General features: G+C 43.1%; 3 protein-coding genes across 7 annotated transcripts; all 3 read left to right on the forward strand.

Moving 5' to 3' along the window:
• The first annotated feature begins 7,748 nt into the window (after nucleotides 1-7,748).
• hcn3 (hyperpolarization activated cyclic nucleotide-gated potassium channel 3) lies at nucleotides 7,749-14,990 on the forward strand. Its single transcript, XM_060042781.1, has 7 exons — nucleotides 7,749-8,689; nucleotides 10,168-10,597; nucleotides 11,049-11,210; nucleotides 11,514-11,732; nucleotides 11,972-12,118; nucleotides 12,619-12,859; nucleotides 13,553-14,990. The coding sequence occupies exons 1-7, from the start codon at nucleotides 8,169-8,171 to the stop codon at nucleotides 13,735-13,737; spliced, it is 1,905 nt and encodes a 634-aa protein (XP_059898764.1). The 5' UTR covers nucleotides 7,749-8,168; the 3' UTR covers nucleotides 13,738-14,990.
• Nucleotides 14,991-15,237: 247 nt separating this feature from the next.
• On the forward strand, nucleotides 15,238-21,468 carry ndufv1 (NADH:ubiquinone oxidoreductase core subunit V1). The gene is made up of 11 exons (XM_060042814.1): nucleotides 15,238-15,341; nucleotides 15,930-16,039; nucleotides 16,132-16,214; nucleotides 16,336-16,506; nucleotides 16,872-17,055; nucleotides 17,668-17,857; nucleotides 19,289-19,501; nucleotides 19,744-19,910; nucleotides 20,124-20,205; nucleotides 20,553-20,698; nucleotides 21,153-21,468. Exons 2-11 carry the CDS (start codon nucleotides 15,935-15,937, stop codon nucleotides 21,228-21,230), a joined length of 1,419 nt encoding a protein of 472 aa, XP_059898797.1. The 5' UTR covers nucleotides 15,238-15,341; nucleotides 15,930-15,934; the 3' UTR covers nucleotides 21,231-21,468.
• A 239-nt stretch (nucleotides 21,469-21,707) lies between these two features.
• Nucleotides 21,708-25,484, forward strand: LOC132450732 (zinc finger protein 646-like). 5 transcript variants are annotated; one of them, XM_060042808.1, is made up of 5 exons: nucleotides 21,708-21,826; nucleotides 22,236-22,364; nucleotides 23,001-23,113; nucleotides 23,343-23,486; nucleotides 23,749-25,484. In XM_060042808.1, exons 1-5 carry the CDS (start codon nucleotides 21,799-21,801, stop codon nucleotides 24,856-24,858), a joined length of 1,524 nt encoding a protein of 507 aa, XP_059898791.1. In that variant the 5' UTR covers nucleotides 21,708-21,798; the 3' UTR covers nucleotides 24,859-25,484. The 5 variants fall into 5 exon arrangements, with proteins under 5 accessions (XP_059898791.1, XP_059898792.1, XP_059898795.1 ...); XM_060042812.1 differs by having other exon boundaries at nucleotides 21,725-21,826; nucleotides 22,274-22,364; XM_060042811.1 differs by having other exon boundaries at nucleotides 21,757-21,823; nucleotides 22,229-22,364.
• The last annotated feature ends 139 nt before the right edge of the window (nucleotides 25,485-25,623 follow it).

The following is a 25,623-nucleotide window of genomic DNA, read 5'->3' on the forward strand; positions in this document are numbered from 1 at the left end:
ATGGAAAGTCCGAAATATTGTTATGAATGCAGGCCTTTAGGTCTAAATGTCTACAAAGCTGAATGGTATGAGGGAGAGCAAGTCAATCCTCGACGGACAAATGCCGCCCACTGGTTTTGGTCACTGAAATAGGATAAAAAAAATAAGATAGGCCTACTGACCAACTCTCACACTATCTTGTGTGAGGTTGAGAGCGTATGTTTGTATCCTGCAAGTTAAAGGTCGCCCTTGCACTACGGAAAATAGCCTACACGCAAAAGTGTCTGCTGTTTATTTTACCGAAACCATTCACTTAAAAAGGGGCAACTGGTGTATCCAGTTTGTTCAAATCTGGTGCAACCTGTTGACTGCGGAGTTGTCTAACTGGTTAGGCGAAATAAGGACCACGTAGACCTGTGTCGCACAGTCATATCGTTGAAGTCAAACGAAGAAATTCAGTGGAATTGGCTGTATTTTTCTTTAACCTCCCAGAAACGATTTTAATTGTTTGGGAAGCAATTGTAATTTTCGTTTGTTCCTTTGTTATTCTTGACCTTCAAATGTATAATTGTATTCGCTCGAGGGGAACAGCAAGAACAAAACGCTAAAGACTTTCACTTTTTTCTTTTTCACTTAACCCTGACGAGGCTCCTCGATAACTTAATTCAACCCAAGAACAAGCGGTCACCATGAAACTCTCATGGGCGTTATCTGCCCTGTCCGCCGTGGTATGTACCACAGCGTGCATGGTGCTCTTTGGCCAACATGCACTGTGGACCAAGCAATCCGGCGACGAGGAAGAACAACGGTTGAAGTACGAGACCTTTGAGGCTACATTTCAAGAAAGTCTGTTCATCAAAAACACGGTGCAAAATCAGCTCGACCAGCAGCGGAAATTCCTGGAAGAGATGGAGGGAGAACGGGGAAAGGCTCATATTGAGCAACGGCAAAAAGCGGCGGAACTTGACGCCTGCAAAGCAAGTAAGGTTAGTAGGTCAACTTAAACTTTTATAAAAAATCTTAAGAGTGGTAAAATTACGTCAAACGTTTCCTTAAGCTATTGCTTATCCCGTATGGTATTCTCTTTTCATGTCAGAAAGTAAAGGAACAAGAGTTTGCAGACACAGAGACGGAGGCAGAGAGCGTTAAGGGTAAGCTTCATTATTTGTTCACTGACAGTGCCATCGTGTGGATGATGTACAGTATACACACGTAGGCCTATGCCTAATGTTATACTTCTATAGCACATGTAGGCCCAATGTTAAACCTCTTCATAACACATGTAGGCCTAATGTTAATCCTCTATCCATAAAACATGTAGGCCTAATGATAAACCTCCATCCATAACTAGATAACCTGTCCAAAATGAGGGCGGCGCGGGCAGAGCAGATCGCTACTCTAAAGCGAGTCCACATGCAGCCCAGCCCAATATGTGCATTCATAAAGAAGGATACCCTTGGAGCGTGAGTACAATAACAAATAGGTTTCCATCGTGTTGTATTTTGCACGAATAGAAACACACTATTGTTGGTTTATGAACATAACTAAGCTGCTTTTTGTCACAGGAAACTATGTGGGCCTGAGGCCGCTGTGGTCGCTGCCCCTGCGGCCGCTGCTTGAAGGACAGAGTGGTTTGTGGTGTTGGTGGTTTTGTGTGATTTTATTTCTATACCACAAGATATGGAGATCCTTTTTTTTTTCACCCGGTGCTTAAAAGTTCATTTTATTATCAATACGCCATTCATTGCCATTGGTGGTTAAGTATTGATATTTATTTAGTTTCGGATTTTAAAGTGGATTCTTACATTATTTAGTCCAAAACTTCGACCGAAATGAGTTAATTTATATGTAGGCCCATGTTTTATCCATGTTTTGAGTTTTGCTCTCTAGAAACATGCCTGGTATATAGTTGGAAAAGGTTTATCCACCGTACAAGAATCGGATAAAGGCAACTAACCACACGTTTCCATTAATGTACATTATAGGGTACTAATCGGGAACAAACTGGTGGCCCCAGGAGCTTGTGTCTAAGTTCTGAGACCATGATTGTCAAAGCACAAATTAAAGAAAAGCTGTGTATTTGTAGATGTTTTGCTGCGTAATTCTCATCCGTTTATTCTAAAGGATGCCAGGTTGATTGTTCAAGTCATTGTTATATTTGCCAGGAGTTTCTTTGTTGTTTTCGGTTGCTTGCAAATGGGTGAAGCAAAGTATCGGGTCTTGCTTGAAACAAAGTGCTTAAACTATCATGAATGAATAAATTCAAATAAGAAATCAAATTAGCATTTAATCGATTGCATCTGCCTTGCGCTCCGGGCCCTCCCATGGGTGTATTATAAGAACTAAACCATCAGGGCACACCAGTTGGTATCTGGTAGCCTACACCCCATCCACGGTGACTTCTACCTCTGCTGCCCCCTATTGGTAAGGCAGCCGAGGCACAACTTATAATGACCGAACACCCTGATACTACTACTAATTATAATGAAACATTTTATTTGTAAAGCACTTTTCATAAAATAATCTCAAAGTGCTACAGAAACCGAAAAACAAAATAACAGAACCCTAATGGCAATACAACATTACAGTTTTTCTCGTCGCTTTTGTACATTTCTCAGGTCAGAATTGAAATTTACAAAACAGTAAGTGCATTTCTCAAAACAAATCGTACAAATAGCAAAACACCATGGATTACCTGCAAAACCCAGTCTCTTGCTCAAAATCCTTAGTTCATCTCTCAAAAGTAAATATCTGTTTCAATGAACATGTCAGTGCCATCAGAATGACAAGTCCTTGTGTCATTGTCTACGGATAAGACAGTCAAATTGCTTAGTCATGTTGTCAATATAACGTTGTTGATGTAAACTATGGCTAAAGTTTTGAAGACAATTATTGTAAATTGTAAGTTACACCTTAGTGTATGTGGGAGATTGATTGCAAGAGACTGGATAAGATTCACATTTACGCTTTGACTGTTTGTACTGTAATTTGTTGACAGACCATGTCATTGCTAGAAATGTGAACATAGGAAAATCTCCTTAGGGTAAACTGTACATGCATTGCTGTAGGAATTACAGTGCAGTCATCCGACAACTCCTAACGTTCCTGTCTGTTGGGCCACAAATTCTCAGACAATGTAACATTGTGTTGTGCTCCAGCTATATATATACTTGCCAGTTCATGGTTCAGGAGATGCACCTTTGAGCTATTCCAGTACTGGTTGATCGTTGGATGATCTAACACTTCACACATTTCCCTTATTTAGAGAAAGTCAAGATTCACCTGGTAGCAATTGACCAATTCAGGACAGATTTAGTAAAAAGAACAAAAAAAATAGTCTAATTTCAGTGTATAGAAATGTATAGAAATATGCTTGACATATTATGACAACTTGTTCAACCATTTTGCATGTAAAGACTTATGCAATGAACTGATACCTAAATGTTGTGGGGGTGAGACTATTCCATAGAGACCATTACAATACATTTTGATCAACATGAAATAAGCAATTGATAATGTAGGAAAGAGCAAAGAATTGTACATAATCATGTGCATGGATGTACCAAAGCATTTGCAACGTGTTCAAATAAATGAGAAACTGTTTTTTTCATGTGCACAAGTGACACACTGATGTGAAGATTGAACAGGTAGTTTTGAGAATTTCAATTCTGATCTGAGAAATGAACCAAAGCGACTGAGAAAAACTGTATTTACTTGCCAGTTCATGGTTCAGGAGATGCACCTTTGATCTATTCCAGTAAACTGGTTGATCGTTGGTTGATCTAACACTTCACACATTTCCCTTCTTTAGAGAAAGTTAAGATTCACCTGGTTGCAATTTACCAATTCAGGACAGATTTAGAAAAAAAGTCTAATGGAAATGTATAGAAATATCCTTGACATATTATGACAACTTGTTCAACCATTTTGCATGTAAAGACTTATGCAATGAACTAATGCGTAAATGTTGTGGTGGTGAGACTATTCAATAGAGACCCATTACAATACATTTTGATCAACATGACATAAGCAATTGATAATGTAGGAAAGAGCAGAGAATTGCACATTATCATTTGCATGAATGAAACAAAGCATTTGCAACTTGTTCAAAGAAAGGAGAAACTGCTTCTTTTTTTTTTACGTGGTCCTTTTTTTTTTTAACGGAAAAAGGGCAAAAGGAATAAACAAATAAACGGCATTTCATTTGTGTTTTGTTTGTTGGTTTTTTAAACCCAAAACAGAAAAACAAAAATAGATAGGCTACATTTGTAGGCTACACCAGAAGGCAGAACGCAGCGAGCGAAGAAAAAAGAGCCTACCACCTAAACCAGCAATAGACTGTCCAATTATATTTAGCCTTAGTTATGGCCGCACTTGAACCATATGGGGATTTTATTCGTGAACTATTTGACAATGGAAAGACACACGACGAGATCAGTACCGCTCTAAAGCAATCTGGTGCACCGAAGTGCTCCGTTATGACGGTGAGGAGGTTCTGTGTGGAGCACAACCTTCGAAGAAGAAATCTAGTTTCTTTCTTCTTCTATGTAGCCTATTGTACAATATGTAGGCTACTTGTCATTTAGATGTATTTTTTTAATGTTTTATGACCAGCTAGGTTTCTTAGTAAACAGCCACCTGGAATATCATGGCGATCTTCTCCACGGTCATATCGTCCACCCGTCCGTCCACACCAGAAGCGAATTGAGCGACCAAATCGCCGGAAGTCATTCACTTTCTATGGGCAAGAGCGACCAAAGCGACCAAAGCGACCAACGCTACCAGCGGCCAAAGTTGAGCGACCAGAGCGTCAAAAAGAAGTTGAAAACTTTTTAACTTTATGCAAATGACTATTATTCGCTTCAGCGGCCAAACACTGACAGCCAATCGGAATGTAGACGCTCTTCGCTTGCGTGGATCCCAGGGAACATCGGCAGGCACTTTGGTTCCTACCTACCTTTATTCACTCACTGAACAAAATGTCGGCTGAAGTATTAATCGCGGCTGTAACTGGGCACCCGGTGTTGTACGAACCCACCCCTTTTCAGTTCAGAGATCGAAACGCCGTAGTGGTTTGGATATCAAGTGATGATAAGCGGGAGTATTTATAGGCTACATCTAGAACGTTCGTATTTAAGCGGGAATCATTTTAATTTGCTCTCCATGCCACCAATCTAACCAACCAATCGCGTGTAGCATGCTTTAAACAAAACCAAAAAAGTTTTTGAAATCGTCACATAAACAAACTAATCGACAAGACGAGGGATAAATGACAAGGGATATATCTAGTCTAGATAGATAGAAAGCCTAGTCAAGTCTTTACCAAACGACACAAATCGTCGGGAATCCATTTAGGTGGTTCGGCCCACACAGGACAGTAGCCTACAAGACCACACAGAACAAGTCTGACTGGACATACACACAATACATCACATTAAAACTAGACACGCGTTGATAGATAGATAGACAGAAAAGCCTAGATAGATCGATATGTTCCATTATTTGCCTTGCGGAGCCAACCAGTCCTGTGCGCGTATGCAAATTAGCCATGTGCGCGAATGTCTATTTGTTTTGAATGCGACGAATGAGTGCAGATCATGATTTGCAGATCCAGATCAGTGAAACATATTTTAACTAGGCCTACTACAGCACGCAGGGGTTTTTGTTCTCGGTTGTAATTAGCCTACATTTTAGGATTTTTTTTGTATTGGGGGGAATCACTGTCCTACTTGTTGTCGAAGCACTTTATCGAACAAGCAAAACCGTCTCGGCAATATGGCCCAGGTGTATGGGAGAGTTCACTATTTGATATGGCTGTCTGTAGGGCCTACTAAACGCATACGGCTCCTTTAAATGCGTCTGCATAATTGAATTGTACGTCATGAGCGACTTGAGCGACCAAAGCGAACAGAAAAATTCGCAGCGAAACTTTGTGAGCGACCAAAGCGTCTTTGAAGCTTTGGTCGCTCCTGGTGTGGACGTACAGTTGTCGCCGGCTCCCACGGAAAACAATAAAGCTGGCCATTGTAGAATGCGAGACTCAATGGAAAGTTTGAAACGTCTTTATATGTATTTTTTTAAAACCACGTGCCCTTTTCCCGGCATTGTGGTTTTTTCTAAATATCACACAAACAAAACAAGCAACTGGATTATTTGGTATTCCCGTTTTGATTAAAAAAACAGAAAAATGCCGTTTATTTGTTTATTCCTTTTGCCCTTTTTCCGTTTCAAAACCAAATCAGAAAAACCAAAGAACGACTCTGTTATTTGGTTTTTCTGATTTTGTTTTAAATCGGAATATTCAAAGAACGAACCATATACGGATTTTTATTGCCTGATTAACGTCTTTGTTACCACTCCGTAAAAGTAGTCCGGTAAGCGTGTCCGGTTGCTAAGCGACGTGACATGGGTGTTTATTAAAGGCACCCAGTGCAACTTTATGTAAACATTCAATGAAAAATAAACATTCAATTTCTAGTCTTTTTTACACGTAGTAAGTTTCAATAACTCCATACCATTACATATCGACATTCAAGGAGCAAAGATGAGACGTCGTTGTGTGGTGAGAACTGATAGAAAATCGTAAACAACAACAATCGCCGGTGGGGAGAAGCCATTTTTCCATTGACTGGAAAACATTGGCTTCATTTATTGTAGGTTACAAAAAATAAAGAAAATGGCGGCATTGTTGTTGTTATCGATTTTGTATCAGTTCTCACCACACAACGACGTCTCATCTTTGCTGCTTAAATGTCGGTATGTAATGGTATGGAGTTATTGAAACTTACTATAAAGACTAGAAATTGAATGTTTATTTTTAAGCCTCGAAAGTTGCACTAGGTGCCTTTAATGACGTGTTCGCGTATCGTAGTGTCCGCGCGCGTCCGGGATAACTGTAAATGAGTAGGCTACTACAAGTACTTTTGCAGGCTGAACGTTAAAATACTTATTAATTTAGAGAGACCACTCTCTCCCACCAGTCTTGGCTGCGGACTCGCATCCAAATTCCTCTTATTTGCGGCGGAGCTGGGGGTAAATATAAAGATCTGACGAGAAATTGACGTAGCTGCGCTGTCCTCCTCCTTCTTAATTGAAGGAGCAGGCAGAGAAAAGCTCTCTCCTGATGTGCTTTCATTAAAATCAAATTTAAAATCCCCGATAGTGATAAGACATCCATTATGTCGCCGCCGGTCCAAAGATGTGTCAGGTGTGCGCGTGAGACATAACGGACACTTTTGTTGCATGTATACAGTACATTCGGATCACATTTTAGGAACAGATCTATGCCGCATAGAAATCTATGCGGATCAGATGTGCCATGTAAACGCGGCTTGTTTTTTTTCAACTTTGAATATATTTCCTTGATAGTGTCCATTCTCCACCTGTCCACCAGATGTCCTTCGCCTTTTACCTCTTCAAAGATCCTGCCACTCATCTGCAATCACCTCAGTCCCCTTACCTGAGCTTCCTACCATCTATTCTATCTGTTCCATGAGAATGAGGTGATTGCAGTATTTGTCTCTAGTGCAGAACGTAGTCTTACTGTATTTGATTGTAATATTTAAAACTGGGCATTTTAGTATAATTTATCATTTGATAAAATCAGCGCACATTTGAAAACACATGTGTACACACAAGAAGACGAAGGAATGCATTTCATTGTTGGTTTGTTTTATTTCCCTTCCCATTCTATTGCCTATTGACCCCCCTCTCCCTGCCCACCAGCTGAAATGAGTGGTGGCGCTTCACCTGCTGTTCAGGTAAACCTGCTTAGTTCAGGCTGACCTCTTCCTCCATGGCAGGCGACTACAGCGACAGCGAGAGGAGTGTGGACGCTTATGTATACCAACAAGCCGATTATTCCGCTGATTAAGCTCTGCTGCTGGTGTCGAGTTGGCCTGATCCAGACAGGAGACTACGCACCGAGCGCACAACCTGCCGCCCCGGCCGTTGGAGAGTTTGGTGTGTGTTAAATATTAATGGAGGAAGTTTTAGATTATATTTTTCTAAGAACATGTGTGAATTTTACCGCAATGCGTGGACTAAAAACGTTTTCTCCAACGGAACCGGGCAGAACCTTGGAAACGGAAGATCTCCTCTGAAGTGTTTCTAACGTGTCAGTAAATTTGGCTGCGATTGAAATGTAGTCTTTTTCTACTTCTAACAACTTTTACATTGTTAAATAAAAAATGAATAGCCCCAATCAAGGTTTAGACGGACATCAGAGCGCCTGGGAGAACCCCTCTTGTAGGGCGACCGCAGAGCCAAACAGACACCGCAGCAGTTGGAGCAGCCTCCGCTTCTCCGCCTGGAGGTCGGCCTCCCAGGCCTCCCGGAAGACGGCAGAACCGGTACTCAGTGACGTGACCAAGACGCTGTTTACCCTGGTCCAAACTCACAACGACGAATACACCGCGGACCCCGACGGCCTCCTCACGCCAGAGGAACCGGACATAACTAGCACCAATTTAACCACGCCGAAAGCAGAGGAGACCTCCCTTGGTGTGGGCGCTCAGTCCCAGGCAGGTGTGGACGATGAACCATATGCCGACCAATCCACTTTTTTCCAGCGGCAGTTCGGCTCCATGCTGCAGCCAGGTGTCAACAAGTTTTCCCTGCGTATGTTTGGCAGTCAGAGAGGTGTAGCGGCCGAGCAAGCTAGGGTTAAATCCTTTGGAGTGTGGATTATCCACCCCTACAGTGACTTCAGGTAACGGAAATAATGAACTATTTCCCCCACCCCGAAAAAACAAAACTAAACTAACAAAACTAACTAAATCCTAACCTTCTTAAATTAGGTTCCTCGACGTTGAACTTGTTTAAATGTATCCTTAGAAAAAATAGGCCCACAGCATATAATCAATGCTCTTCCATGTCCCTTCTATAGGCTACACATTGCCATCTTTCAAGCATCAAGGAAACTACTTGGACAAGCTCATTTTAAGGACATGTCTGCAATGGCAGCTGGTTTTGAACATGTTAATGCTCTGAAGGGATTTGATCAGTGATACAGTATAATCTGGATTAACTGTACCCTTGGAGCACAGTCTAACATTTAATGAAGGAAAAAACATAGATCTTTGCATTAATAACATAACATTACCATTGAAACTATGCTGTTAGTAGGACTATTGTAATTAAACAATAGCTCCTCCAACAGATGATTTATTTGCTTATTCTGCTGATTGGCTGTAACAGGGGCTGCTGTAAGATTTAAACATTATTATTTTGACATGTTGTGGTCCAAACCCGACAGACGGTATAAATCCACCGTGAGGGATTACCGCCTCCAGGTGTCCCTGTAATTCCAATCTTGCTGTATTATGTCATAACTGCAGAGGCGGTTAAGGATGAGATTAATATGGGCCTATTTCCTTCCACCTTCTGTTGGAAACGTCCCTTTCAAGCGGATCAGCTGTGTGTTATCTGCATTTCTTCAGGTAGATCCTGGGATTGAGGAGTGAAGAAAGAATCCCACTGACGCATACGGCACCACGCTCCATGGCCATTGATGATTTGAAGTGATTTGTGGGATGCAACCACTTATCTGGGGGCGGGACAGAGCTTGTTGCAGGGTTAGGACTCTGGTGACATGCAGCTAGGGATCCTGAGAGACGGGTGGGCTTGAGGGGATCCCAACTGCTTTGTGATTGACACTTAAGTGGAAAGACTGACACCTGTGGAAACCCTAACCCTGTGTTAATAATGTATCTCAAGGCATTGGAAACCTAAAGGAGACAATGGGGCTTGTATAACATGAGGGCAGATAATGAGTGGTTCAGCAAATTACACGACAGGGCATCTGTTTTATCTGCTTCCCCATATAGGGCACCGCACACACACACACACACACACACACACACACACACACACACACACACAGGCATCAAAATTCCTGTGTCCCCTAGAATGGTTGTATGAAGGACCAGACGTTTCATAAATCTTTAATGGCTTCCTCCCATGCATTTGGTGGTTATGCAAGTTCCGCTTAATCAGGAATAGGCTGCCTAATTGACTACAGGTTGTGCTTCTGACAAATAGCCTGCTTGACCAGAGCACCCATTCTCAAGGGTTGAATTGTTCATTGTTATTGATGAGTACGAGTTTATAGACGTGACTATGTTGTGTGAGTGCACCCTTATAAGTGTAGCCTCAGCCCACCCTGTCAACAGCCCTGCCGCTCCGCAGGTTCTACTGGGACCTGGTGATGCTGCTGTTGATGATGAGCAACCTGGTGATCCTGCCCTGGGGCATCACCTTCTTCGAGGACCAGAACACTCCGCCTTGGATCACCTTCAACGTCCTCTCCGACACCCTCTTCCTGCTGGACCTGATCTTCAACTTCCGCACGGGGATCCCGGGGGAGGACGGCCACATCGTGCTGGACCCCAGGGAGATCCGTTCCCAGTACCTGCGCTCCTGGTTCGCGGTGGACTTCATCTCCTCCATCCCCGTCGACTACATCTTCCTCATCGTGGACATCGAGTCCCGGCTGGAGTCGACGGACGTGTACCGCACGGCGCGCGCCCTCCGCATCGTACGCTTCACCAAGATCCTCAGTCTGCTGCGGCTGCTGCGCCTCTCGCGGCTCATCCGCTACATCCACCAGTGGGAAGAGGTACGGGCACCGCAGAGCCTCTGTAGACGCAGCCGGGAGAGAAGAACACAGATCAGAGCAGAGTCTTCAGTTTGTCTTGCGACGGTGGAACGGTGTAGACAGTTAACATTGACAACAACTGTGACCAAATGACCAACTCTATACAACGGACATCGTTAAGGACATAAAAACGTTAACGATATGATAAATCCAAGAAAACAATAAGCATAGGCTCAGTAGCTTCTCCTTTGTCATTGGAAAGGGAAAGGTAAGGGTGTAAGGGTATTCAGTTGGATACAGTGGATACTCATTGGCTTCAAGGAAATGGCAATTTTTTGTTGTCTATGTCGAAACTAAAGTACAATGGTCTGACCCACTTCCCCTTTGTTGGAGGGCCCACATCATGCTAACCAAACCTTCATCGCTTAAAAACATAGCTCCGTGTTTTTCCGGTATGTGATGTTCCGTTTAGATTTTCCACATGACCTATGACCTGGCCAGTGCTGTGGTGCGGATAGTGAACCTGATTGGCATGATGCTGCTGCTGTGCCACTGGGACGGCTGCATGGCCTTCATGGTGCCCATGCTACAGGACTTCCCTCCCGACTGCTGGGTGGTCAAGAACAACCTGGTGGTGAGTGCATGCCCTTTCGTCCACATTCACACAAGTCCTCCTTATATTGATTATGTATGGTTAATTCCATTTTATGATACAAGTTCACTTTATTGTAGTATTTATCAATCATGTTCAATTTTGAGGTGAGGAGGTCATGGGAGAGAAAGAGGGGGAGGAGGATGAGAGGGGGAGGAGGAGGAGGAGGAGGGAAGGAGTTGTACTTTATTTGTACCACACTGTCCGTGAATAAAAAAAGCTGCTCCTTTTTATTTTCCTTCTGAATTTGACACCATTTCCCATCTTCCTTCTCCCCTGTCCCAGAATTCCACATGGCACCTCCAGTATTCCTATGCATTGTTCATGGCCATGAGCCACATGCTTTGTATAGGATACGGTGCCCATCCTCCCGAGGGTATGAGCGATGTGTGGATGACCATCATGAGCATGATCGTTGGAGCCACCTGCTACGCCATGTTCCTGGGCCATGCCACCAACCTGGTCCAGTCCTTGGATGCATCTCGCCGACAGTACCAGGATAAGGTGTCTATTTTGGCTCTAAATTAACCTGGTTCCAAAGAGAAATATGACAAAAAGGGAGTTATATAATCCCTTTCTATAAGTGCTTTTCTCAAACACATGCTCGATAAATCAATTAAATAAGGATGAAATATATTATTATGCTACAGACATGGTGCTTGATGTGACTGAACCGTGTTGGTATTTCGATGTTTGAATGGAAAAAAGTGTGAAATATCCATGTTTCTCCCCAATGTTTTCAGTACAAACAGGTGGAACAGTACATGTCCTTTCATAAACTTCCGGCGGATGTGAGACAGAGGATTCACGATTACTACGAACATCGATTCCAAGGCAAAATCTTTAACGAGGACAGCATCCTTGGAGAGCTTAGCGATCCGCTCAAAGAGGTGAGCTTTCTCTAAAGCTTCTTATCAAAAGCGACATAAAATTTAAATACTTTTAATGCACAAATACTGTATACTCTCCCTGCATTGGATACATACAGATCTGTACCAACATACACAATCCCCCAGTATTAGATATCTCTTCCAATGAGTTCAGATAGATATGTTTGCTTCAATATTACTACACAACTACTACAGGCATTTAAACTATCACAATACTCTTTGATATTATGATACATTCTGTAACAAGCATTATGCTATAAAATAGTTCTCTCATTATCAGCTACATGTAGTTCGATAACTGCAATTCATACATTTACATACTGTTTGATTACTCTTGGAATCCAGTTTGGAATCGAATCCATCCAAAAATGTATTAAAAAAAACATAGCATTGCGTCATCTCAATGCCTTAAAAGTACTGATAAAAACCCCAGCTTTTAAATCCACCGCTGTCATCCCTTCATCCTAATCCCCTCCTTCTGTTTTTATTCTCACCACCAGGAGATCGTCAGCTTCAACTGCCGTGGACTGGTGGCCAACATGCCGCTGTTTGCCAATACCGACCCTCACTTTGTGACAGTGATCTTGACCAAGCTGCAGTTTGAGGTCTTTCAGCCAGGGGACCTGGTCATACGGGAGGGAACACTTGGTCGGAAGATGTACTTCGTCCAGCACGGCTGTCTCACCGTGCTCCCGCGTGGCGGGAAGCCGCTGCAGCTGAACGACGGGGCGTATTTTGGGGGTAGGTTGACCACAAATAAAACGTTCTTTTCAGGAAGGATAAGTTACATTGTCTATATTAAAAAAGTATATATATTATTTTCATTTTCATTATTTATTTCTATTTATGTTCATATTTTATGAACTTTTGTTTATTCATTCACTCATTGAATGTTTGGGTTACTTAACTGCAGCGGTCATCTCCGACCAAAGCCCTCGTTCTTGAACTACCAGAGTATAATATCTTTTTTAGTATAACCTTAACGTTTACATTCACTCATTTGCAAGACACTGGGAGGCTGAGGACGATTAAAATCATACAGTCAAACTGGGAGGAAGTATGAAAACAATGATGTACTGACCGAGTCTCTTAAAAAAGTAGTCAATACAAAAAGATTTGTTTGCACCTGAGGGACACCGAGATCACACATCTCAACAAAGTGCATTCTGCCTTCAGCATCAAATTAAATAACTTCGATATCAACAAAGACCTACAAAAATAAGACCTCAAAAAGTATCAAACAACATAATGCATTATAGCAAAATCTAGCTATAAATAGAGCTACAACAAATACTGTCAGAAATCTTTCCGTGGGGGGTGGGGGTCGGGGTATGGAGTAAATGTCAACAGTAGATGAGTGACATAATGCAGGCTTAAGTATTAAACAGTGTTTAGTATAAGCGGCCTCCTCTCTCGCCCCGTTCTCCGCTCCAGAGATCTGCCTGCTGACGCGGGGTCGGCGGACGGCGAGCGTCCGGGCCGAGACGTACTGCCGCCTGTACTCGCTGAGCGTGGACAGCTTCAACGAGGTGCTGGAGGAGCACCCGCTGATGAGGAGCGCCTTCGAGAGCGTGGCCATCGACCGCCTGGACCGGGCGGCGCGGAGGCCAAGTCACTGAAGGGGAGGGGGGGGGGGGAGGAGGAGAGAGAGAGAGAGAGAGAGAGAGAGAGAGAGAGAGAGAGAGAGAGAGAGAGAGAGAGAGAGAGAGAGAGAGAGAGAGAGAGAGAGAGAGAGAGAGAGAGAGAGAGAGAGAGAGAGAGAGAGAGAGAGAGAGAGAGAGAGAGAGAGAGAGAGAGAATTGAAAAAGGAAACGATTTCAATTTCACATTGTCTTGAAATTATTTGGTAAACACTTCTGTGTTGTCCTTGACAGAATATAACGGTGAGGACTTTTAATCACCAATCAATGCAGAACTATTGGAAACAAACTAGTTCCTCTGACCTGTATTGTGCATGTTCATATATGAGAGGTGTGGTTCACAACCCTTTGAAGATACGACTACAAAAAAAAAGTGATCTGGTTCAGATGCAAATCAATTAGTTGCTTTTTGTTAGGTTGTTTTCTATGTTAAAATAAAGGATAGGGGAAATACTAATATTTGAAGGGTTAAGATGCAGTGATGTCATGCTGCCAAGCCTGATTAAACTATTTGAACAATACGAGAAGATAACCTTTTTAAATGCTGGACCTTAATTCATTGATATCAATGGCAATTCTTTGTTACCTTACTACCTAATTATTAAGTCTAGTGCAGGGTATTTCAAGTTCACACTAATGTAATGTAATGTCACTAATTAGAGTTAGGATTGTTTAGGCATTTTATCTGACTGATGGTATCTCTGATGATTCATAATATATGCTTCATAACATCCTTTTTTTTAATTTAAGTTTGTATGTTCATTGATATCAATGGCAATTGTTTTCTACCTACCTACCTATGTATTAAGTCTAGTTCAAGGTATTTCAAGTTCACACTTAATGTCACTCATTAGAGTTAGGATGGTTTAGCCATTTCATCTGACTGATAGTATCTCTGTTGTTTCATAACGTATGCTTCATAAAATCCTTTTTTTTTAATTTAAGTTTGTAAATATGTATTTTGATTTACCCATTGACATGTAGGCTCGACACATTAAATTTGCCAATGATCAATTGGCTACAAAATTACATTGTGGTTGTTAACCTTAAAGGTACACTATATGTTTAGGAATAACATGTATTTTACTATTGTTCATATGATCTTTTAATGCTTGTTTAATTTATTCATGTTCATTCAGCACAATAGGATCAAATAAGTCTTTCGGTGATTGAACTGTTTTAAGGTATTCTTGAATGTTTGCTATCCTTTTGTAGTAAAAATGTTTCTTAAATACTTGCCTCCCTCTATTACAACTACTAAAACGTATACTAAAATGACCACTACTATACTGCTACTACAACTACTACAAATAATAATCATAATAAATAACTCATAATACAATAACTCAAAAAACGTATAATAGGTTCTAAATTCTAACATAGATGCATTCATATTTCTCGAATTCAGAATAGCATGAACTCAATATTTTGAATCAATTCGTTTCACATTCGATTTTTATAGGCGAAATATGTCAACACATGCGCAACAGCGCCCCCTTCAAACATATATGTTGACTGCATCCGGGGTCTGCAGTCAATTGCTTCCGTCGTACCCTGTTTCATAAATTCAGGGCACAGTAAAGGTAAGCGCCTGTGTATTTTACATTGGTAAATTCCCCAATTGGTATTTTGGGAGGTGATGTACACCGATTTGTAGTCATGTTATTGCTTGATGTCATTGTCCTTCATCAGTAGGATTTTGCAGTGTTTTGCATTAAACAGGGCTCCTAGGTTACGTTAGCATTAGCTCACTGAGCATGGAGGTCATAATAGTCGTCCGATCTGTATTATTGACCTTATAACCCTTGTTAGGGTAATAATAGTACATTGACCGACACTGTAAAGGGACTGATCTTAAATAACCATCAGGAACTCCGAGCTGCATCAACGAAGAAAGACGTAACAACAACCTTTCTCGCAACACTTGCATAACATAGCCTGTGTCGTTTTCATCTACTAATAAGTGATGATTTTTGCAAAGCTTGGGATGAGGTGACTTTGGAAGGATTTCAGTTTTTGTTTGTGTGTTCTTCAAACTATCAGCATTACGACCTGTAATCGGACCTGTTTTAAAGGTGTTCAATCCTCTTGTGATGTAAGGTCATCTGCCTGGTTACAAAAACAGCCTCGACCAACTATGCATGATGTTATTTCTTATCACTAATTTCTAGTCGAGATGCTGTCCCTGTCCCGAGCCGTGGTGAGTGGGGTGTCCCGCGCACCAGCTGCCATTAGTCATGGTGGAGTGACTGTGATCACTCGATTTAATTCTACAGCGCAGGTGAGATTATGACAAAAATCCTCTGTTAAAGTGTGAATGTGTGTGTTTGTCCGTTGTAAGCATTACTGTTCCTTTCTCTTTTATCTTTCAAGACCGCACCTAAGAAGACTACATTTGGTCCCCTGGCAGACCAGGACAGAATTTTTACAAATCTGTATGGTCGTCACGACTGGAGGTAACCCTTTTCTTCTGCCTTGTTATGCTGTTTTAACATCCCAGTGTGAATAAAGCATTTTCTGCTGGGAATTCCAGTTGTTACTTAAATCCCAGTTTTGCTGGTGTTCCCTTGGTTTCAGGCTGAAGGGGGCCCAGAAGCGTGGAGACTGGTATAAGACCAAGGAGATCCTGCTCAAGGGGGTGGACTGGATCCTCAATGAGGTCAAGGGGTCTGGGCTGCGGGGGCGAGGTGGAGCTGGGTTCCCAACCGGCATGAAGTGGAGCTTCATGAATAAGCCTAGCGATGGAAGGTAAGCCAGCCAGACGCGCGCACACACACAATACTTATTTTCGGTAAACATCAACATCTGTAAGTCCCTTCTATCTTTGCACCTCTTGTTGTCCATTTCTGCCATAAATTGTCGCATTGCCTGTTTTAAAAGCCAGGCGTCTCATAGGTTGATGTGATCACTTTAGCCCAAGAATACTTTTTACTTTTTTTACTTTAGTATATCCAGCCGTTGCAGCTGATCAAAAATGTATTTAATTGTTCCTGCAAAGCTTTTGTTTCAATGAAGTTGCAAGTGAAGTCGCCCTTTGTGACTATGTATTTTTCCTTAATCCTTCCTGCTCTTATAAAATACATTTTCATTGTTGTAATGTATCCCTTGCTCAGGCCCAAGTATCTGGTGGTCAACGCCGACGAGGGGGAACCGGGCACCTGCAAGGACAGGGAGATCATGCGCCACGACCCCCACAAGCTGGTGGAGGGCTGCCTGGTGGCAGGCCGCGCCATGGGGGCGCGCGCCGCCTACATCTACATCAGGGGAGAGTTCTACAACGAGTCGTCCAACCTGCAGGTGCGCTTGTCACCACCTTCTCACCAGAGATGCATGATTGGCGGGGCTCCCCGGTGGCTCACCAGGTAGAGCGCGTCCCATTAAGGCTTAGTCCTTACCGCAGCGACCCGGGTTAGATTCCTGCCCGCGGTCCTTTGCTGCATGTCCTCTCCTCTCATCTCCCATACCTTCCTTATCTCACTCCATCATAAAGCATAACAAATGCAAAAAATAAATCGTCAAAAGAAATGCATGATGGGGATGTGTGACCTGGAAGGACGGGTGGTGAACGATTGCGGATATTTGGGAATCGATTCCATGACCGATGCCACGTTTGGACATTTTTCCCAAATTAAACTCGCACCCCAAAAAGATGACATGCTTTTATTTACGTGCTGGTATAGTAAATTAAATAAGGTGAAAAGCATAGACATGACTACGTAGAATATGATGAATTTATTCCTTTTATTTCAACTCTTGAGATAGTCTCATACTTAATGCACACTAAGTGTCCTCCATGTAGAATTACACTCAAAGCTTTTAGTCGGTGTGACGGCTGAGCTGCGGCTCTAGGCTGGTGAGTGGGAGCTCCGCATCTTACCGACCCTCTCCTCCTCCTCTGCTGCTCTCCAGGTGGCCATCAACGAGGCTTACGCGGCGGGCTTCATCGGGAGAAACGCGTGCGGCTCCGGCTACGACTTTGACGTGTTTGTGATGCGTGGCGCCGGAGCGTACATCTGTGGAGAGGAGACGGCGCTCATAGAGTCCCTGGAGGGCAAGCAGGGGAAGCCCAGACTGAAGCCCCCGTTCCCCGCTGATGTCGGTGAGTGGCCGTGTGTGTGTGTGTGTGTGTGTGTGTGTGTGTGTCTGTCTTTACCCATTCTGTATGCTTGTGGAGGCAGAATCCGTATTCTGTTTTCCCACCCGGCACGCGTTAAGAACCAAGATGACTGAAGGTGTATAAGGTAGGGGTGCAACGGATCACAAAACCCACGGATTGGATCGTGTCACGGTTTTTAAGTCACGGGTCGGATCTTTTTTCGGATCAACAACAAAAAAGATAACAAGACAAATATGACTTTAAAGCAAATCTTCAAATGTGTAAAAACAAAATTAAGTGAAAAATGAGGCAATAATCCTGTCCACATAAAATAAAAATGTATAAAAAATAATTTAAACAAAATAAAGTGCAATCTGGGGCATTATTCCTTCTTTTTAACAATGATAGTTAATAAAATAAAAACTGTGTCCAAAGGAAGCACAGCAGACCTGGATTTACAACTTTAAATTCAGGATGTCTGCATTGCCTTGGAAGAGTTTAGAGTCTACAGAGTTTAGGATGTCTGCAATGCAGACATCCTCGTCTTCTTTTTTTTCATCAAGTATGGTAGCGAAATACAGTTTCTGTCGTGTTTTTATTTGGCATTTTGTAAATCCATTGATTTCTGTAGGAAGACTCATTGCTTGTTGACCGGAAACAGAAAGGGGGGCTGGTTGTAGTCTTTTCGCTCGGTTCTAGCCCTACTGTTGATACGGAGAACCGAGCGAAAGGACTACAACCTAAACAGCCAATTTCTGCTTCCGGGTCCAGTTTCTGTTTCAATGGGATTTACGAAACGCCAAATAAAACACGACAGAAACTGTTCGCTACGATACTTGATTAGGAACATCAACGAACACAATTAACCACTCGGTGAGTTGCACATTTCTGAAAACAAACTTTAAGGGTTGTTTTGAGGACCAGTCATTCTGAGCAGGCAGGGGCGAATCGAAATGAGCCAAATACCTGAGACAGGACCAATAGTCAACATTTCGGTGTGTCAACCACTATATTTCATCCTAGACAAACCAGAAAGGGGGCTCAATCTGCTAAATACCTGAATTGTCCTTTAAACATGCGCTGATCACGTGAACGCACAATTATTATTATTTTTTTTTTTTATCAGCCGATCCGCGGATCACTTGCGTCCCGAACCGTGAGGGTGGATCCGTACGGATCACGGTTAACCTGTAAACCGTTGCACCACAAGTATAAGGCTAATTCTACCAATGATCATTTGTCATGAAAGTAGTCGACACATAATATTGCTGACGAGCTATGACAGTGCTGGTTTTGAGTTGTAACTTTTTATCAACCTTACATAAAGGGTTTTAATTAATCCTTTGTTAATGATGGAACCATGATGTCAACCAAAGTTCCTAATCAAACGAAAGGTCTTCAATTACTTAATGACCCTTTAAACCTTCACGACAGGTGTTTTTGGTTGCCCGACTACCGTTGCCAATGTGGAGACCGTCGCCGTGGCACCTACGATCTGCCGACGCGGGGGCTCGTGGTTCCTGGGCTTCGGCCGGGAGAGGAACTCGGGCACCAAGCTCTTCAACATCTCCGGCCACGTCAACACCCCCTGCACGGTGGAAGAGGAGATGTCCATCCCTCTCAAAGAACTCATCGAGCGACACGCAGGTACAGCGCCGGTCCTTTTACAAAAACAGTATAATTAATGATGATTTTTTTCTTTTACCCCCATTCGCAAAAAATCTGCCTCACGCACAAAGCTTTTCTGCCAGGAAGTGGCCCACAGTAGTTCGGCACATTGACTGAAACCTCCCGCCCTATTCCAAGCCTTTTCACTCGCGTCTTTCACAGTTGTCACGGCGACGAGTTCCGTTATTATTGATGTGCTTTAACACGCCTCTCGCTCTCAGGTGGCGTGCGCGGCGGCTGGGACAACCTGCTGGCCGTGATCCCCGGCGGCTCGTCCACGCCCCTCATCCCCAAGAGTGTGTGCGAGGACGTCCTCATGGACTTTGATGGCCTCCTCCAGGCTCAGACGGGCCTGGGCACCGCCGCCATTATTGTCATGGATAAGTCTGTAAGTTCAGATTTGGGGGACGGGGCTTGAACCTACGCTTTCAAAACGTTTAAGTCAAGATATGAGCCAGGATCCCTCCATAGCACTACCATGTAACCCACTACCTAACTTTCCATCTAAAATAAATCTGTTTTGAGTTTGGTTTTCAGTGAGATGGTACAGATGTGTCATCTTCACTTGATATAAGATTGGGATATCCGCTTGTCATTGCAGACGGACATCATCAGAGCCATTGCCCGCCTGATAGAGTTCTATAAGCATGAGAGCTGTGGTCAGTGCACACCATGCAGAGAGGGTAAGGAGTCAATGTCTTTAAACCCTAACTCTAGGTCTCTACACTTCCTGGTGGGGAAACTTAATCGCTATCTTTTTCAATAAAATGCATTGCTCTTTATGTACGCTGCTTTCCCTATGAGGGAGAATAGTGTTGTTGCAGTTGGTTGCCCATTATTATCAGAGAAGAACAGACTTGATAAGAATACATATTGAACTAAATATGTACCTATTTGATGTAGTTGTTTTGAATTACTTGTTTGTTGTGTTTTCAATGTAGAATAATCATCTGAAATCTTCTCACTATATTCATGCTTCTATTCATATTCATCTGTTCATTTATTCAATGTGTTGTTGTTTTGGCGGTAGGAGTGGACTGGATGAACGACATGATGTGGCGCTTTGTGCGTGGCGATGCCAAGGCAGCAGAGATAGACATGATTTGGGAGATCAGCAAGCAGATTGAAGGGCACACCATCTGTGCACTGGGAGATGGTGCCGCCTGGCCCGTACAGGTAAGCATCGTATGGTTTGTTTCAGGCATGGGTGTGGATCGCTGTGGTTCTTCCATGCGGAGTCTGAGCTAGAAGAGCTGGGGTTTTATTTAAAGGTGCAGCAGGCAGGATTGGCATATTGAAGCTGGCTCCAGGCTAAAAAAAACCTCTAAACCCTGCAAACCTGGAGGCTCACAAATGGTGTTAGTCTTACCGTGAGATTTCTCTGCACACACACTTAAGTCAATTTATATTGGTATAGTGTTCCATTTTTAAACCTCTCCAATGTTCCCCTTTCACCTTGTTAACATTTTTGTACTTTTGTTGTTTAAATCTTAACGTGACTCCTGATTTATTTTATAAATACAATGGCTGCAGAGAAAATGTGTAACGGTGAATGTTTTAGCTCCCTAGTTGAATCTGAAGAATCGACCACTTGAATAAAGCACAACTCCATTCTGCATCCACTCCACAGGGACTCATCAGGCACTTCAGGCCTGTGATGGAGACCCGCATTGCAGAGTTCCAGCAGGCCAAGCAGGCTTCTGCTTAAGGACCCCCCCTCCGTCTTTCCTTGACCTACTGTTATCCAATCCTCCCAGATGCATTTCCTTTGCATTGACACATTATTTAAATTTTAAAACAATGGGGTGTTTGTCACTTCATGACTTTCCTGCCTTCATATGTTTGCCTTTTTTGAATTTGCCAATAAAGTTCTATGAACCATAACCCAACGGTGACATTTTAGTGTATATATGATTGTGTGATTACACATTAAATTGGAAATTCAACATGCCTTTTCTGTGATTAATTATCAATCTTGCTCTCTTTTGTGAAGAGTTGTTAAGCAAATGTTCCTGGAAATGTTTATTTTAATTCAATATATTAGGGCATTATAAGATCACTTGTTTTTTGACGCAAAGTCAAGCAATATTCAACAGGAAACCTAAGGTGGCAAAAGGGGTCAATATGCAAATTATGCAAGAAGCAATATGAAAGCGTTGTGTTGTAAAGCGCTCCCTCTTGCTGAGCAGGCTGGTACTGTTTCTCGGAGCATCCTGGTCACGTGACTGGAGAACACAGTCGCCATTACCCTACTTGCTGTATTTTGGTCTGGCTTTATGAGACTACCATTACCCCTACTCCCTGGTAAGATTGGGTTTTAAACGCTAACAACCACATTCGGATATTTACGGTAACTAGGTAACTAGTTTACCTTGCATGACGTCTAGCTTCATTCCCAGATTCTGCGACACATTTTCCTTCTATATGTATCGATCCTCTATATTTCCTTTGTACGTATATATATAATTCTCGTCGGTCCTAAAACACTTTGCATATGCGGCTTTTAAAATTTCATGCATGTACAGGAGCTAAGTTTGACCGCAATGATGGTTATTTCTGCCCCTTCAAATAAATCGATGCTCATTGCACATGTTTGCTTACGACTGTTACAGCAGGCCTTCCTCCGTAGTCTGTCCAACTTTACGTTAAATCTGTTACGTCTTTAGAAAATACCATGCATACTGTCATTCTTTGTTATTCTTCCAACTGACAGTTTCTTCCCTCCACCGTGTTGATATCAACTCTTTGGAGAGGTTGAAAGCCAAAGGGGTTCTTGTTGGGATAACCTCGAGGGAGGGTCTCCCTAGTCGGCCGCACTGTAAGATGAACGGGAACCAAATAGGTACTTATATGTTCCTTAACTCTTATTTACTCTTTAGGGGTATCTCATACTATGTCCTTTCTGTTCCAGCATTAGATGATCAGATGTATGAAATGAAAAACGGGGACATTTGTAGTTTAGCTCCCCATATCGGATGGGGAGGGAATGTGGACGCATTCACATTTTTCTTATTATCATGATTGATGTAACGTGAGTACTTTCCAAAAGGATTCGGCAGTATTCAATAATAAATTGACCAAGATTAAATAAATGCGTGGTCTAGTATCCCCGCCTCCAGCAACATGATTGGTCGAAACAAAAATGAAGCGAAAATTTGGGTGAAACACAGATTTGAGCTCGTCTGCCATATGCCTTTAGATATTAATGTAATCTATGATTTGTGAGACTTCGTACAATGCGCCAACCGCACCTAATACAAACAGTGCAGCACCGACACATGGTATAATCAGGGGAAAATATCTCACTCAATCATAAACACAAAAACCTGTCAAGCCAGCAAGCTGTGGTTCTCTGGCTTGTGGTGGTCCCAAAACAATCACATTTTTGTTCTGCCAAATTACCCTGGGTGCCAATTTTATGTTTATCCAAAATGATTAAACAGTCAGCTGTGTAACTGAGAGTCCTCTTGCATTTCAGATAAAGAGCGTCATGAGTGTCTGGAATGCTTCATCATATTTGCCAACGAGCGGTCAATGCTTAGGCACAACAGAAAATTCCATGGGGAGGAGTACATGCAACTTCTCCAAAAGGTGAGTTTCCCCCAAAAGATGAGTTAAGCCTAAAAAATATAAATATCCTAATACGGCATACATAAAACATTCTAGTCGATATTTATTACCCTGCATTCCTTAAGTTTACTATACTCTAAATATCTATTAAATTGCTATCTCTGCTCAGTGTCTTTTGCTGCTCATGCAACAAAAAAAAAATAATCCAAAATGTGCTCATAATGGTCAGCGACAATTTATTTTTCTGCAGAACAATACAGTGTTCCTGTGCTACAAGTGTAACCACAGCTTTCAGACGTCGGCGAAGCTCCGTCAACACAGTCTCTCCCATGGCACAGACGACAAGCCCTTCTGCTGCGAAATCTGTCGAAAAGGCTACTCAAAATTGGATGAGGTGATTACACAGGAGGGACGCTCAATGCTAGTCACTTTATTTAGATTGTTCTCTATAAATAGTTCATAAAGGGTGGCATTGGCCCGCGAGATATAGCAGCTCATCTGGGGACCTGAAGGTAGCCAGCTCCCCCGAGCAAAGTATAGAGGTGTAGGTGCAAGACACCCAACCCTAACTGCTCCCGACGAGCTGGCTGTTTCCTTGCATGGTGTCACATCTTGCTTGTGTACGTTTCTCACTGCTGATCTTTGTTCTCCTACAGTTGCTGGCACACCGGCGGGAGGTGTGCCCGAAGCGGAAGTTTCACTGCAAGATCTGTAGGATGAATTTCCAGAACCTAGACTCCCTCGAGACGCACAAGTCCATGCATCTCCCAAGGAGGCGTGGACGCCCGGCCAAGAAGAAGGAAACTGAGTGGGGGCCAACAGACGTGGAGACCATGTCCCTCGAGAAGGAGGATGAAGAGGAGGAGGAGGAGGAGGAGGAGGAGGAGGAGGAGGAGGAGGAGGAGGAGGAGGAGGAGGAGCTAGACGGCAGAGCAGAGGACAAGACAGCATCGTGGTCCCAACCGTTGTGGACACCAGACGAAGAGACCATGGTGCTGGAGGAGGTGGAGCTAGACGGCCGAGGAGAGGACCAGAGAGCACCGTTGTCCCGAACGTCGTGGACCGCAGACACGAAGAGCACTCTGCCCGATGAGGAGAAGGAGCTAGACGGCAGAGCAGAGGACCAGAGAGCATCGGGGTCCCAAGACACGAAGACCCCGGTGCCTGATAAGGAGGCACTGGGACGGGCCTCTGAGAGCCAGCAACCAGGATACAACATCCCATGCTCTATGGATTACTGTGACCTCACCTTCCCTTCAATGGAAGCCCTGAGGGTGCACAAGAAGGACGATCACAGGCCCCAGCCGGCCACCGAGTCGACGACCCAGACCATTGTGCCCAAGGAGGAGGAGAAGCAGGAAGCTGATGGCAGAGCAGAGGACCAGAGGGCATTGAGGGCCCAGACGTCCAGTCCACAGGGGAGTGCCTTTGAGAGCCAGCTCCCCACAAAACGCGGACAGCTCACCATGGAACATGGCTGCCCAGCTAAGAGAAGGGCCACCGTGCCGGGGACTGTAGACATGAAGACCACCGTGCCCAAGGAGGAAGAGGAGGAGGAAGAAGTAGACGACAGATCAGACGCCCAGAGAGCATTGAGGGCTCATATGTCCAGCCCGCAGGGACAGGCCTCTGAGAGCCAGCAGCAAGGGTACAACATCCCATGCCCTGTGGATAATTGTGAGCTCACCTTCCCTTCTGTGGAAGCTCTGAGGGTGCACAAGAAGGACGTTCACAGGCCCCAGCCCGCGCCGCTACTCCTTCCCTAGCTGTGGGAAGAACTGTGGTTAGAGAAACAAAGTCACTGCTCACCAGTAGAGGCCACTGAAGTCAATGATTGAATATAAACATCATAATACAGAGGGGAGGGGGGAAAAGGGACATTACCGGGTTCCAGTGAACATGCATTCTTCACTGGAACACAGTTTTGTTCAGATACAAAATTCATGGAATTTTCCAAATTTGCAAAGCCAATTTCTGCTTCAACAAAGACCATTTCATCTAAGGACTTGTGTTTTGCAGTGTGTACTGTAGAAAAACGCATGAAGATTATGGGATTGTATGGTGTCACCTAGTCCTACCCAATAACAATGTGTATGGTGATGATACATTTACTCAATACCATACTTAAGTTTTCATTTACTTATAAATAATAGTGATGTACAATTTATTACAATGTCCATATTTTCCTGTAATCGAGCCTTGTTTTACCTACACATACCTAGGTATTTGGAGCATTTCGTTTTTTTATATATATTTTTTATGGTGGGAAAACCATGGATTATATAACTCAGCTGGTCATCCTTAATTAAAATTACCCAATGTTTGTATTATTGTGGTTCGCCATATTATTGTTATGACCAATTGTTACATTAAACAAAAACTGTTCATTAAACTTTCTTGGTTTTTAATTAATCCTATTGTTTACATTTGTAGATGGTGGTTTGAGAACAAAAAGCGACAGTATCTTACTTAATTCATCCATATAATGCACCGTGTTTCTACGGTTATGTTTTTTAATCTCAGAAATGTTA

This window comes from Gadus macrocephalus, chromosome 22 (genome assembly GCF_031168955.1).
Source record: "Gadus macrocephalus chromosome 22, ASM3116895v1".
Classification (NCBI taxonomy): domain Eukaryota; kingdom Metazoa; phylum Chordata; class Actinopteri; order Gadiformes; family Gadidae; genus Gadus; species Gadus macrocephalus.

Excerpts from the sequence above, each read along its gene's own strand:
- LOC132450732 (XM_060042808.1), top strand. The coding sequence starts at position 21,799 with ATGAGACTACCATTACCCCTACTCCCTG. Across the intron at positions 23,114-23,342 it reads ACATGCAACTTCTCCAAAAG|AACAATACAGTGTTCCTGTG; the intron begins GTGAGTTTCCCC and ends ATTTTTCTGCAG. Across the intron at positions 23,487-23,748 it reads GCTACTCAAAATTGGATGAG|TTGCTGGCACACCGGCGGGA; the intron begins GTGATTACACAG and ends GTTCTCCTACAG.
- hcn3 (XM_060042781.1), top strand. The coding sequence starts at position 8,169 with ATGAATAGCCCCAATCAAGGTTTAGACGGACATCAGAGCGCCTGGGAG. Across the intron at positions 11,733-11,971 it reads GCCGACAGTACCAGGATAAG|TACAAACAGGTGGAACAGTA; the intron begins GTGTCTATTTTG and ends CAATGTTTTCAG. Across the intron at positions 12,860-13,552 it reads CGACGGGGCGTATTTTGGGG|AGATCTGCCTGCTGACGCGG; the intron begins GTAGGTTGACCA and ends TCTCCGCTCCAG.
- ndufv1 (XM_060042814.1), top strand. The coding sequence starts at position 15,935 with ATGCTGTCCCTGTCCCGAGCCGTGGTGAGTGGGGTGTCCCGCGCACCA. Across the intron at positions 16,507-16,871 it reads AATAAGCCTAGCGATGGAAG|GCCCAAGTATCTGGTGGTCA; the intron begins GTAAGCCAGCCA and ends TCCCTTGCTCAG. Across the intron at positions 20,699-21,152 it reads GTGCCGCCTGGCCCGTACAG|GGACTCATCAGGCACTTCAG; the intron begins GTAAGCATCGTA and ends TCCACTCCACAG.